Here is a 14,596-nt window from a genome sequence, read left to right as displayed (position 1 = left end):
GGATTAGTCGCAATGAATTATAGGCAACTTACTGATAAATTAAATTAAACATTTACAAAAATTATAAACACTAGAAACTGTATTTTAGTTTCCCTCACTTTACAACAAACACAAGACATTTCAGATTAAGGAAAAGCTCCACTTATATTCAGATTTTATTTTATTATTTATTAATTTCATTTCATTTCATTGATGGATGGATGGATGGATGGATGAGTTTATTTATTTATTGTTTACTGGTGAAATAAGTTGGAATTGAGTCCATAAAGCTGCACTGTTGCTCAATTTATTATTATAGCTGCATTATTGTCAAAGTTTCTAGTGCAACTTGATTTCACTGCATTTAGAAACATGCATAAAGTAGTGTTATTTAAGATACCTGCTACGTCTTATTAAAGATAAGATGATACCGTACTCTTTATATTGCAGTCTTTTTGTGGAAATGTGAAGGGATATGTTGTCAAACCTGGCCGTTCCTTTCCTTGATGTGTCAAATATTCTGACAGTTTAATTTCCTTTAGGTATTCCAGTGCTCTTATTGAAAAAAGAAAGAAATAGAAAACGGTTTACTCGTCTGACCACCTTAAACACAAACCGTCCATCTGAATTCTTCCCACACTCTGTCTCTGCTGCTGCAGGTTCAGCAAAAACCGCAAAGATGAGAGGCAAGGGGACAAGATGGAGCGGAAGGGGTCCAGCAAGAGCAAGATGAAGGAAGCTCAGGCCACGGAGGAGGAGATGCAGAGAATGAGGCTCTATCAAAATAGCCAAACGGCTGCGTCCCCATCCCCGTAAAAAGCCTCTCAATTAACCACCACTGCCCGGGAAATTAGCAAGCTGTCTAATTAAGTAAATGGGGTCCGGGGAGGTAAAAGTTCTGGGAAAGCTCTTAGATGTCATTGGTGCAAATGGTTGAGAGCTTTTATAACAGTACATTAAATTGATCACGTATGGATTGTTTGTTTCTTTTGTGCTGCTGAATGGAAGGAACCAACCTGATAATGGAGCTTCTTTTGGGCTGCAGATTAAATGGAGGCCCTTAGTGAGGCACTGAATGAAAGGCATGGTGTTTTGTTTTTGTTTTTACTGTTACTGTCATTTGGACTTCCTGTCTCTTAAATGATTAGCAATGTTGTTTCTAGGCAGATGATATTTTCCGTCTCACAAAGATGGGTAACAGCAGAGCAGCCGTTTTAAATAGAAATATGGGTTTATATATAATATGAATATGAATATGAAGCAGCACAACGTTTTCAACATTGATAATAATCAGAAATGTTTCTTGAGCAGCAAATCATCATATTAGAATGATTTCTGAAGATCATGTGACACTGAAGACTGGAGTAATGATGCTGGAAATACAGCTTCATTATAAATTACATTTTAAAATATATTCACATAGAAAAGAGCTCTTTTAAATTCTAATACATTTTCACAAAATTGCTATATTTACTGCTTTTCAAAAGAAGCAAAAAAAAACTTCAATAGCAAAAAATATTATAAATAACTAAATAAAAAAAAACCTAAAATAAATTTATTAATATCATTTTAATAAACATTTCAAAAAATATATATGCATAAAAAAAAGCCCTCACACTATACAGCCACGAAACAAACAAACAATAATCCCAAGCCAGCCACGAAACAAACAAACTTTGTTGTCAAGCCTTTGTTGATGATGCTGCATAATTGAAATGTAACAATAGGCACAACGCGGTCTTTAGCAGAAGCATGGCTCAGGCCCTGCGATGACAATAAGCCTGCGTCCACTCAAAGCAACATCTGAACTCCATTTCTAAGCGCTTGTCTTGTCTCTGACACTCTCCACTATGGGCTGGGAACCAGGCTTTGGCTGCAGGCCCAACACATTGCCAGCTCTGCCCCAAAGACAGCATGCTTTCCAGGGCCCCGCTCTTGTACGTCTACCACCTCGGGCCCTCAGAGGCAGGAAAACCAGCAGGAACGTCAGGAGATAAGTGTTGGCCAGCTGCATGGCGTTCGCTAAACCCTGCTCGCGTTTTGTCCGTATTTGTTTTTGGAAGGTTTTCATATTTCCCACGTTGCCCTTTTCGGCATTGTTTAGTTACAATTTGCTGCTCCTATTTTTCTGGTTATCTTTCTTTTTTCTTTTCTCACCTCTGCTGTTTTCCTTGAGCAGGAAATCCTTGAGGGAAATCGGTCTGTTATAATAATAATCTGCCCGGCCGCCACGTGGTGATGCGATATTCAAAGTCTCTCACCAGGGAGACTGACAGCTCAGAAAATCAATTACAGCCTTATTTTTAGGGGTGTTATTACACGCCGTGCTACAGGTTACACAGCCGTGAGTGTGAGCGAGCAGGGGCTTTGATTGATTATATGAGGCGCAGGGACAAGGCCGTTTCTACACACTTATGAAATTATAGATCAGGTGATAGGTGCTGCTGATGGCTATTGGAGGCGATGTATCCAGCAGCGCTAAAACAAGCCACGGGGCTCCGGGAAGAAGAGGACGCGAGATGGGCCGCGGCCAAAGCCAGCCCTCTCCTGACACGACCGATCGTTAATTCGACTTGACGTTTTGACAGGGGCTTTTAGTGATGCAGAAGCAGAAGGCAGCGCAAAGGTTGGCTAGATTAATTTTCATAACGTGCCACCATTAGCCTATCTATTTCTGGCAGGGAGGGCACAGCCCGCTTTTTAGCGCACCTGACCCTTAAGGATGTTTATGAAATTCATCTTTGACTCAGAAGTGCTTGCGTATGTGCTGGATGACTTAATTCTTCCAGAATAATTTTCTGCTGTTAGTTTTAGTCCTTAATGGCATGATATTAAAGGAATAGTACACCCAAATGTATAAATTGTGTCATCATTTCCTCTACATAAACAAACAAACAAACAAAAAACCTTTAAGTAGCTTTGTTGCTCTGCAAAAATCATATTGACCTCTGGTTCTCTAAAAAGCTTAAAAAAAAACCCAAACATCTCCATAAAAGTACATTTACATTTAGCAGATGCTTTTATCCAAAGTAACTTACAGTGCATTCAGGCTAACATTTTTTACCTAACATAAGTTCCCTGGGAATCGAACCCACAACCTTTGCGCTGCTAACACAATGCTCTACCACTGAGCCACAGGAACACAAAAGTAGCTGGTATGATGCAACCCTTGCTCTGTGTTAAAAATCTTTTACCTAATTTGGTGTTCCTAGTCAAAAATAAATCAGTCTTATTTCTAATTTCTCATTTTGCTATATTTTTACCAAATCTTGGGTTGAGTATATTTGTGTTAACTCGTTTTCTTTCCGTTAGCACAGGTTTTGTGTTTCTTAGTTTGGAGCTGATTGATCATAGGCCTTATTGATCTGAGCTTATCCACCTCAGTTTTTGATTGAAAAAAAAAAAAAAAAAAAAACCTCAATGAGGTCAACGATCAATCAGTTCCAAAGAAAATATTTGTGTTTATTTATTTATTTATTTATTTATTTTCTTTTTGAGTGTTTGATTGATTTTTGGCGAAGTTGTTAAACCCTGTGTGGGCAAAGTCAGTAAGTTTTAGTCCAATGCTGTAATATAAACTAGTGATTTCAGGAAAAATTAAATCCTCTCCCGGTCAGAATGGTATGTTTTCAAGTTTTAAGCCAAACAGCTGTTGATGAGGAATAGTCTTTTTTTGGCTAAATATCTGAATATCTCCTCTGCTCTACAAACTTTATACTTCCAACTATTCAAACTTGGCGCATTTTGTTTGATTAAAAGCTGTGTGAAAATGTCTCAACGCATCTGAATTGAATATGCACATGGCATGCTTATTTGTCTTTTTCTGTGCCCCATTCACAAGCTCACTGGAACAAAACATTTCACTTTCAAAAATGTACCAGGTACGCTATTAAGCAAGTTTACTGTGTAAAAAAAGGCATAGCACTTTCCAAGTCAAATGTCCAGTGGGTGCCACAAATCTCATGTTTTTTTCCCGAAATGTTCCCAAAAACAGATAAATGACATGTTTACTGTGTCAGTTCAGAATGAAATTCTGGTGGGCGGCACTATGTCATGTTCGGAAATAAACCTACGATAAACTTAACCAATATATTAACACACAAAAAACACATTTGCTCTAGTAGCATGCCATCTTATTTGGCTTCTTCAAGTCTTTGAGCTCTTTTATCATGACTTGTGTTTAAGATTAATATCTAAGTACTCCATATTGCAGGTGCAATGCTGTACCAGGTGCGCTATTAAGCAAGTTTACTGTGTAAAAAAAGGCATACATATGGCTCCGGTTATGTGATGCAAACATCAAATGTATTGGTTCACAAATCATGCACTACAGTAAAAGTGTTTTGAGCTCATAACATAGTATTTTGCAAGGAACTGTGTGAAAACAAGTCTTAATTAATCAATAACCTGTAAAGGAATAGAAGTTGTTGGTTTTACTGCCGCTAGAGTTCATTTAAGCTACAAACTGCAGTGAATTGCATGTACAGTTTTGGTATGTTTTTGAAGTTTTGATAAAATGTAGGCACAGTAGAGGCACAGTTTCCCAGTGAGCCTACAGTATATGTTGCCCATTTATGTTCAGTTCAACAAAGAAGTCATAATTGGAAGAATTTTCATTTAGTTTTGTGTATTCGCATACATGCAAAAAGCATTTGGGCACCCTGTGCACTCTTAAAAATGTATGAACGTCTTTGCACTAGATATCAAAATATCCAGCCAATTATTTTAATGACAAATAGCACAAGCACACTTTTTCAAGGACAAATTTAAGTTTGAAATAAAATAACAGTAGATTGATTGTCAATCACTAGTGTAACGTGGTTACTGTTCTAGGGTTCATCTGTGAACATGAGGACCAGATGACCTTGAGACCAGCTGGTTACAAGTAATTGCAATACAATTTTAAAAACGGCTTTTTGGGAGCCACTGTATCACGTATAGGAAAACAAATAAATAAATAAAAAAATATGGGGTAAAAATATGGAAACTGTTCAGAAGCAGCACTGCTGTTCGCGGGTGTGATTTGGAGTGAAGCTGATGAAGTGTTGCCATCAGTGGCATTTGTTTTTGTCACAATCGGGTAAATTGTAAGCAGCTGTGTGCCCCCCCCCCCCCCCCCCCCCCAATTGCCTCCCATCCTTCGATAGTCCTCAACAAACCGATTTTTTCATCCCTCATCAAGGGCTTCAGCAGAGCCTGGAGCTCCCGCCTGCGTTTCTGCAGGAACATGGTGACCATTATGAGGCCTTGTTTATGCCTGTTGCAGGGCTGCAGTCCTGTCCACCATATGTAACCTGACTGAGCGGACCACCATGGCAGGGGGCCATTTATAGCATGTGCATGGGAAGGAGTGTGTAGGCCCCAAATTACCACGCCAGCAAAAAAGATATATCAGTCTCTTTCATCCTCCTCTGTGTATTTACACTTGGCTGATCAGGCTTTATGTCTTTGTACACACTGCAAAAATGCCCAATGCAAACATTATGAGAACCTGGTAAACTCTTCCCATCCAAATTCTTCATTGAAGTAGATTAGCATGGCTATTAGCTTATCTTCTTGGCTCCATTAGTGGCTAATCAGTGACTAGCACACCTCTGTCTTCCTGACTTCCTTTCCACTCTCCAGCGACACTTCCCCAGATTGTTTGGGTTCCTGATAGACTTTAAAGGCAGTGTTATAATCAACAGCGGATATCTCAGCTAGCTTCCTCTTTATTTTAGCCCTTAGCATGAGCTTTGAAGGTTCACAGGGATGGGGATCGAAAATAACGTTTGGAACGCACTTCATTGCCAACTTTCAAAGCCAAAGACCTACAATAACAGTGTTTCCCACAACCCCACATCGATGTTTGTGTTTTATGTTTCATCTCATTACACTGGATATCATTCAGCACTGATGCGATACAATATTGCAAAAATAACTGTGTTTATTTTATATTGTTTTGATGTGCTGAGACATTTAATAGGACATACATAAAAAAAAAAATATATATATATATATATATATATATATATATTGCTGTGGATAATGAGATTAATTTAGTATTTTATATACTATTATGGTATTTAGTAATATTTATATTATCTAATTATGTACTTTTGTCATTTATTTATTTATTTATTTATTTTTGTTCACAAACTTTACTTGTCTAGTTTTATTAGTTTTTTTTTCTGGATATTTTAATATTTTTTATTTATATTTATTCCATTTTTAATTATAGTCATTTTAGTATGTTCAGTTGGTTGCCATGGCAACATGTTTTTTTACCGTTTGTTTGTTTGTTTACTTGCTTGCTTACTTGTTTTAGGTTTTTCATCTAATAGTTCCATTTTTATTTTAACTTTATTTTGAGTGACAAAATCTATTTTGAATGCAATAACAACACTGGTAAACTGTACTAATGCAGAATTCTACCTCATTATTTTATATATAAATATTTCATACAAACAGCATTTAAAGTAATTAGCAAGTTGGTGTTTTTAATCTTTATTTACTAAATAGCTATAATATAATATAATATAATATAATATAATATAATATAATATAATATAATATAATATAATATAATATAATATAATATAATATGAACTTTATGAACCACTCTATATTTGTTCTTTGTGTTCTTCCATTTCATGTGAACTTCATTGTGTTTGTACATTGGGGAACAGTGGGCCTGTGAGTATTTATTTTAGCTGCATTCATTCATTTTATTACTTTGATTTATTAATTGATTTTCCGTCAGCGGTTTTGCAACTCTTTCTCCATTAACTCTTCCCAGGATTGCATTTGGCTTTCCATACGTTTTTCAACATTTCATCTTTCGATGCATTAATGTGTGTTACTCGTAATCACAGCTGATCTTTCCCCTCGCGTTGCAGTGGTAATTTTGTTATAAAATAATTAGCATTGTTGTTCTGCTTTGTCAAACGAGCTCATTATGTTGCGGAGCCTTTTATTACAGTTCACCGCTTGACTGGACCAATTAGCTTCCAGAGTTCAAAGGCAGATCACAGGACTGATTGTAGACCAGATTATATTTGTAATTACTTTTATATTCCTCTAACAGCTATATATGCATGCGGTTGGAGGCTGAGGACGTTATCGCCTGCATAGTTAAGTTACAAGCGTATATTTTTTTTACAAGTAACACAGATGGTTATTGGCATGTTACCTTATTTACACGTGTATATATTGAGATCTGCCTTGCGGCCATCGATGTGAACATCTCGCTCTCTCTCTAACCTGAATTAAACATCGTTAGACATATGGAGGGAGTGCTTTGGCTGCGTCTGTCTGGAATTTGGCGGTGTCGTAAGATAAACAGTGTGATTTATTCAGCGAGGAGAGGAAGGGCTGCGGGCGGACCGGAGTGTGATCTTTCGTGCTTCGCTTCAAAACATTTCGCTTCACTTCCAAACTTCTCCTCCATCTCTTACTCACAGAGCAGAACCTTGTACATTCTTCACAGAAGTTCATAAATCTCTCAGTCCTTATCTTGTGTTTATATCAGGCTGTGATCAATGACTAATTTCCTCCCCGAACCGTCCACTTTGACCTCGCGGGACGGAGTGCATACTGCACGCTTGACGGCGTCTCTGGATAGGTTTCAGCTCAGATATTGTTAAATAAATCATCCTGCATGACATTACGGTATGGACGGATCGCATCTAATGAGCTGTTTTTGAATTATGCCAACTTGTGCCTTGTGAAAGAGTTTTGCTTCTCTGCATTCGCTTGTTTCCTAGAAACAACCCTGGATTTGCCATGACGACACATATGTAGCCATAACGGCCTCCCTCGCACACACACACACACACACACACACACACACACACACACACACGCTGATGCTCTGGACAGATGTGAGCTAATCACAGCATCAAACTCTTCATTAGTTTAACACTCAGTTTTTCTTGCTCTGGTGCAGATAACGACATGTAGACGGAGTTACATCTACATCTAAATATATCCTGACAGGCAAACGCAACATTATTATCTTTCTTTCTGCTGTGTGTTTCTTCTACCTCCTCACACACACACACACACACACACACACACACACACACACACACACACACACACACACACACACACAATAGTAGCAATCTATACTAATTAGCTTTGAGCCCAGAAAGTCACAAAGAGGGATTTGCTCTCTCTTTGTTGTTTTATCGCGGCTCTCTGGAGAGTTTTTTTTTTCTCCCTGATGCCAACTTTTTGATAATGTTTTCTCTTTGCTCTTCCACTTTTATAACATCAGTCTTCTGTGTGTTTGTGTCATGTGACTTTGTGAATGATGTCTCAGGAAGTTCACTGCAGGCGTTGTTGGAGCCTTTTTGGGGGGATTCAGCAATTATGTGATCTTTAAATTTGCTGAAAAGGCATATGAGATGAAGGTCTCTAATAAAAAATAAACGAATATTAAAGACTTTCCAAAGAATGTAGAATTCACAAACCAGTCACTAACATTATAAACTAGCTAATACTTCAGTATACCATTGTGTTATTTTAGGAGATAAGGTTGTTTGACAATGTGTTGTTTTGTGTTGATCATCTGCATATGAACTCTAAATGATTATTAAATATGTTTTCAACATTGCTAATAATCATAAATGTTTCTTGAACAGCAAATCAGCATATTAGAATGATTTCTGAGAGCTGGAGTAATTATGCTGAAACTTCACTGTTACATTTAAGTTATTTTGCTCATTGACATGAACTAAAAAGTTATTTTCTTCGACTAAAATAAAATCACGTTAAGCATGAGTAAAAATAAAAAAAAAAAAAAAAATAAATGACATGACAAAACAAAAAATACAATACAATAACATAACTTTTAAAATAAAAAAAAAAAAAAACTAAACAAAAACCTGAAAAATTAATGAGGACTGAAAAGAAAGCAGGAATGGGAAACGAGAGCAGTAATAATGTGCTCAGTGCAGCTGTTTCTGTGTCCTGCATTAACGCCACACTGGACCATTAATTGTGTAATGAACTAAAGGTGGAAGAGGGAATTCAGAACAGGTTTAGCTAGAAGTTGAGGCACAGACACACACAGTTATGGTCATAGTTCAACACACACACACACACACACACACACACACACACACACACACACACACACACACACACACACACACACACACACACACACAGACACTGATTACCCCATAATGCTCATAATGTCAAACTGACTAATTAATGTGAAGTTTTGAGTGCAAAGTCGTTTTTCTGTCCTCACGGAAAGTGGAAATGCTGCATGAAGTCACAAAATTACAAATAATTATATTTCATTTGTTTATTATACAAAGTAGGACATGCATCTGGCTTCAAAATGTCCTCATCCAGTCAGAATCAATGTATATTTCTAAGAAACACAACAAGTTGCTGCATTATGTTGCAACTATAAACAGTTATAATGAACTTTGGGCTATGTTGCATTTTTTAAATCATTAATAGTACTAATTTTAACTATTTATTGCTCTTAATTGTTCACAATCAGGAACTAAAACTATTTTGATGATATAATATAGATTTTTTTTTTGTTTTTTTTTTGGTAATTGAAATAAAGATAAAATATAAATATTACATGAAAAGCAAAAACTTAAATGAAATTTAGACACATTGATTTTCATTATTAGACTATATTACAGTATATTATATTATATTATATTATATTATATTATATTATATCATTAAAAACAGTTATTATATTACAGTATATTATATTATATTATATTATATTATATTATATTATATCATTAAAAACAGTAAATTAAGTTTATTTTTGTTTAAAAAAGATAACAAATTCAAGAAAATGTAACTGGAAATAATAAAAATAAAAATATGAAAAGCACATAACAAAAAACTAAAAATGTAAATAAAAACTGAAAAAAAAAAAAAAGATATACCATTGTAGTAGTATATAAATAATAATAATAATAAAATAACACTCCACTGCTGACGGATCTACCATTGAGCCACAATAAAAATATAAAGCAAACAAAATGTCTTTCCTTGCAATGATTTTCCATCGTGGCTGGTTATAGGATATGGTGTTAAATGAATCTCATAGGCCAGACCAGTGTCTTCTGTCATACACAAAACACACACAGAACCACATGCACACTTCTCATCTCCAGGCCACCGCGCTAAATGAGATTCCGTCTGGTACTCCAGGGGGCAGGTTACACTGGACCTCTACTTCAGTGTGCTCATTACCTCATTCAAACACAGATAGCGCTCTCGTAGATTTGATTTGGCCATTATAGGCACAGTGCCGGAGGCCTCGTCCTCCTATTGAGTTTCCATAACTTGTCATAACATAGTTTTTACTGGCAGCGAGGTGACCTCAGTTTTTAAGTGGACAGCAGGTGGACGGCTGCCTCGCCAGCACAAGATATCAACCTTCAAATGTAAAAGAAACAACTTGTAACTAGAGATGCACTGATGCTATGTTTCTCCAATAGCTGATTATTCAGAATGACATCCACTGATACACTTGTAAAAAAAAAAAATAATAATAATGTAAATAAACCAAAGATCATTAGAGTATGTTTTACAAGAAAATTATTTTTTCAGCTTTTTTTTTCTACTTCATAATTTCATGTTTAATTAAACGTGTTACTTGCCAGTTCTTTGTAATTAATTGTGAAATTTTCTTGCAAAACTCTACAGGAAACCCTCTCATTTGGTACATTACTGTACTATTATAGGTTATAATTAACATCAGAGCCCAGACTATTGCTGTATATTCAACTGCAGTTTAAATTCCGATATAATAATCACACTCAAATTAAAATGAAACGTTTGTATGCAACATACATATATAATTGACAGTAAATAAACTTCTCCCTAGTGTTTTTTGTAACTAACTAACCAACTGTGAACACTGATAATTTCCTGAGGTAAATGTTATGTGGCATATTGTTCACATGCTGTTTTATTGACATCTTTCCGTGGATATAAAACTATTTGAGACGTAATGTGTTTCAGTAAGTTGTACTGTGTCTTTCAACAACCTTTGACATTCATCCATGTTTATTTTGCACAACAACTTGCATTAAATTTGAAGACACTTCCACTTGAACGGTGGTGCTACAGCGATCCATCACGCTACATTTAATGAACCAAATTTGAGAGCTGAGACTTTGTTTCTAATCTGCAGAAACAAAACACAAAGCTGCAATTAATGGATGGGAGCTGCGCTACAAATAATGTTTGGTGAAGGGAAAAATGCGCATACCTGGCAACCCTGGCTTGAGCCATGAGTAATTCATACAGTCAAACAGAAACTGCGTTCTGTTATTTTTTTAAGTGTGATTGTGCTGTTGCGTTATAACCACGTTAATTTTGACAGCCCTAAATTCAACACGAGAGGCATTTTCTTTACACAAATATGAGTTGCAGTCTGACACGCTTTGATTGACAGCATATAATCGGCCCCGATCAACTGTTTTTAAACAATCGGCAGAAGCAGTTTTTATCGGCCAATACCGATTATCAGCCGATATTTCGGTGCATCCTTATGGTTTAAGCGATGAGCCCGATGAACCGAAAGGTAGGATAAAAACAGAAAGGGAAATTAAAATTCCCACAATGCACAAACACATGAAAATATGCTGATGTTGATTTCCAAGTGTTTCCCAGACTATTATCGTGAGTCATAAATGTGCACAATTCTAGCACGGCCAATTGGTTTTCCTCAAGCCGAATGCAGAGAGAGAGAGACAGTCGGTGGCATTGTAATTGCATTAGCCTGTGACAGAGAGAAAACGCTCATTGTTGGTAAATTAGATCGGGCTTATGAGAAAGTGTGGAAACATTCAGTCTTGCTGGGAAAATCCGACATCTCTTCTTGGCCCGGGACTGCTGTCAATCAAACAAATGACAGAGAGATGTCAGGGGTCAGAGGTCAACTCTGACCTGGGGTGGTGAGGAGGTAGGGCACTTAAACACTTAAAAATGCTCAGGTTTTTGTGATGGGGCATCCCTGGAGTCCCAGAGCCCATCTGGATCTGATGAGACGTACCAAAAACAAAGACAAACCTAAACCAACATTACCCTTTCCCCCACCCGCACCAGCCTTTCCTCTTCTTCCACTGCCGACATTCCTGAGGATCTCCTTTCCCTCAACGGCACTTAGAAAAAAAAAACATGTCTTCTATAAAAAAAAAAACCAATTCAGCCCACCAGGCCTGGGCTTTGAAAAACTCCTGAGAAACAGGGAAGGCAGAAAGAGGCGGTTGGCGGAAGATCAGAGTGATGTGAAGAAGAAATCACTCCCTTCTTCTTGGGAAGGTTCCCCACTGGCTGTTTTAGGGAATCTGTGCATTGACAAGCTTCTTCAAGGAAGGGGCCGCAACCTTTACCATGAGCGATTTAGAAATAGAGGCTCAAATGAACGGGGCCTCAGCGGTCTCGCTTCCTTTTCCTTTTAGAGGAGTCCAGAAGTAGTGAAAGGCTTCTAGATATAAAGCAGGCTTGGCAGGCGTTTAGCAGCCCGTGATGCCAGCAGGGGTCCTGAGCTCAGGGATTCTCCGTGCAGTAGGGAGTCTCAACAAGACCAAGAGGTCTGTCTTACAATTTGTTGCGTTTGCACATAAAAGCTTTAGCTCTTCATGGCTGTAATAAATGTTATACATTGCTGACGGACTTGCTGCTATTGCTTTTGATGGTGCTGTTTGAGGGCAGATTCACAAAGCTGGAAATGAATCCCAAGGTGTAACCCACAGGGCACTTTCACACTAGAGTATGGGGTGAAACAGAGAGTCTGGATTGTTAAAACATGCAAATGTACATATTTTAGTAATAAATAAATAAATAAATAAATAAACATGTAAATGTGTGTGTATATTATATATATATATATATATATATATAACATATATATATATATTTTTTTTTTTTTTTAATTTATAGATATATCAAAATATATTAAAAAATATAAATATTTTATTTTGAGTAATTGTCATTTTATGCTTTGGGGGAGATTGTGTCCCCCAAGATATATCAAAATAAATTTTCATTTAAAAAGCAAACAAAAACATATTCATTATAAAATAGATGTATTCTATAATGTATCTGTGAATTTTAATCATGCATCTTTGAGTGAATTATTACATTCATACAATTCATGTCAAATCACTTTTATTTATATAACAGTTTATACAAAGTGTTTCAAAGTGGCCTCATAGTAATAAACAGAAAAATAACAGAATTAAATCTCTTCAAATATAACAAAAGCTCAAGTCAGTTCAGTGTTTATATACAGTATACAGTGTTGATGTTACACACACACAAAAAAGGGAGTGTCACGTAATTAATAAATTGAAACATTATTGTGGATTCAAAATAACAGTTATTCTGGCTTCACTTATTTACAATATTGAACAGCTGTGGTGGTACTCACATTAATGACATGAATACAGTCATGGCCAAAAATATCATCACTCTTGGTAAATATGATCAAAGAAGCCTGTGGAAATTAATCTGCATTGTTAATCCTTTTGATCTTTTATTTTTTTAAAATCACAAAAATCTAACCTTTCATTGGATAAGATCAATTTATGAAATATCATTACGACATTAATGTTTTTCTCAAATACACGTTGGACACAATTATTGGCACCCCTAGAAATTCTTATGAGTAAAATATCTCAGAAGTATATTCCCATTCATATTCACAGTTTTGAGCACTCCAGGGTGATTATGAACACGAAATTATCCATATGTTTCACAGAAATATAAATATGAGGGAAAACAAAGCCCAAATTCCCTTAATCATCCATCACAATGAGAAAAAACAAAGAATATATTTCTGATGTGCAGCAAAAGATAATCGAGTTTCACAAATTAGTGAAGTGACTTTAAGAAAAGTCCCATTTCCACCATCAAGGCAATAATTAAGAATTTCCAGTCAACAGAAAATGTTATAAATCTGCGTGGAAGAGGACGTGTCTCTATATTGTCCTAATGCATGGTGAGAAGGAGAGTTTGAGTAGCTAAAGACTCTCCAAGGATCACAGCTGGAGAACTGCAGAAAAAAGTTGAGTCTCGGGGTCAGAAAACCTTAAAAAAAAATTGTCAAATAGCACCTACATCAACACATGTTGTTTGGGAGGGTTTCAAGAAAAATTCTCCTAGCTCATTCAAAAACAAACTCCAACGTATTCAGTTATCAGACACGACTGGAACTTCAAACGGGACTGGCTTCTATGGTCAGATGAAACTAAAAAATTTGCTTTTTAGCAGCAAACACTCAAGATGGGTTTGGTGAACAACTGGATAAAAAGTACCCCATGTGTACAATGAAATATACTGCTGTATTTTTGATGTTGTGGGTCTATATTTCTGCTGGAGGTCCTGGACATCTTGTTTAGACACATGGCATCATGTTTTCTATCAAATACCAACAGATAAAAAATCAGTAAGTGACTGACTCTTATAATGGGCCATGTTTGGATCTTCCAACCGTACGATAATCAATACACAAACCTCAAAAACAACACAAAGGAGAAGCACTGAGCTCAAAACCAAGCTTCTGCTATGGCCATTCCAGTCCTCTGACCTGAACCCTATAGAAAATGAGAGGAGTGAACTGAAGAGGAGAAGCTGG

At 36.5% G+C, this 14,596-nt stretch overlaps 1 protein-coding gene across 5 annotated transcripts in view; it reads left to right on the top strand.

The window, feature by feature from the left end:
* The window catches only part of LOC109070279 (partitioning defective 3 homolog), a 455,709-nt gene that overhangs the window by 347,522 nt on the left and 93,591 nt on the right, over window positions 1–14,596 (top strand). The window contains exon 20 of one of the 5 annotated variants that reach the window (XM_042751640.1): window positions 639–779. The exons of the other annotated variants lie outside the window; for them this stretch is intronic. Within the exon in view, the coding sequence (XP_042607574.1) occupies window positions 639–779 (141 nt within the window). The remainder of the gene's footprint in view (window positions 1–638; window positions 780–14,596) is intronic. 5 annotated transcript variants of the gene reach the window in all.

This window comes from Cyprinus carpio, chromosome B24, assembly GCF_018340385.1.
Source record: "Cyprinus carpio isolate SPL01 chromosome B24, ASM1834038v1, whole genome shotgun sequence".
NCBI classification, from domain to species: Eukaryota; Metazoa; Chordata; class Actinopteri; order Cypriniformes; family Cyprinidae; genus Cyprinus; species Cyprinus carpio.
The sequence above is the reverse complement of the archived record's forward strand: the minus strand, read 5'-3'. Positions and strand labels throughout refer to the sequence as shown.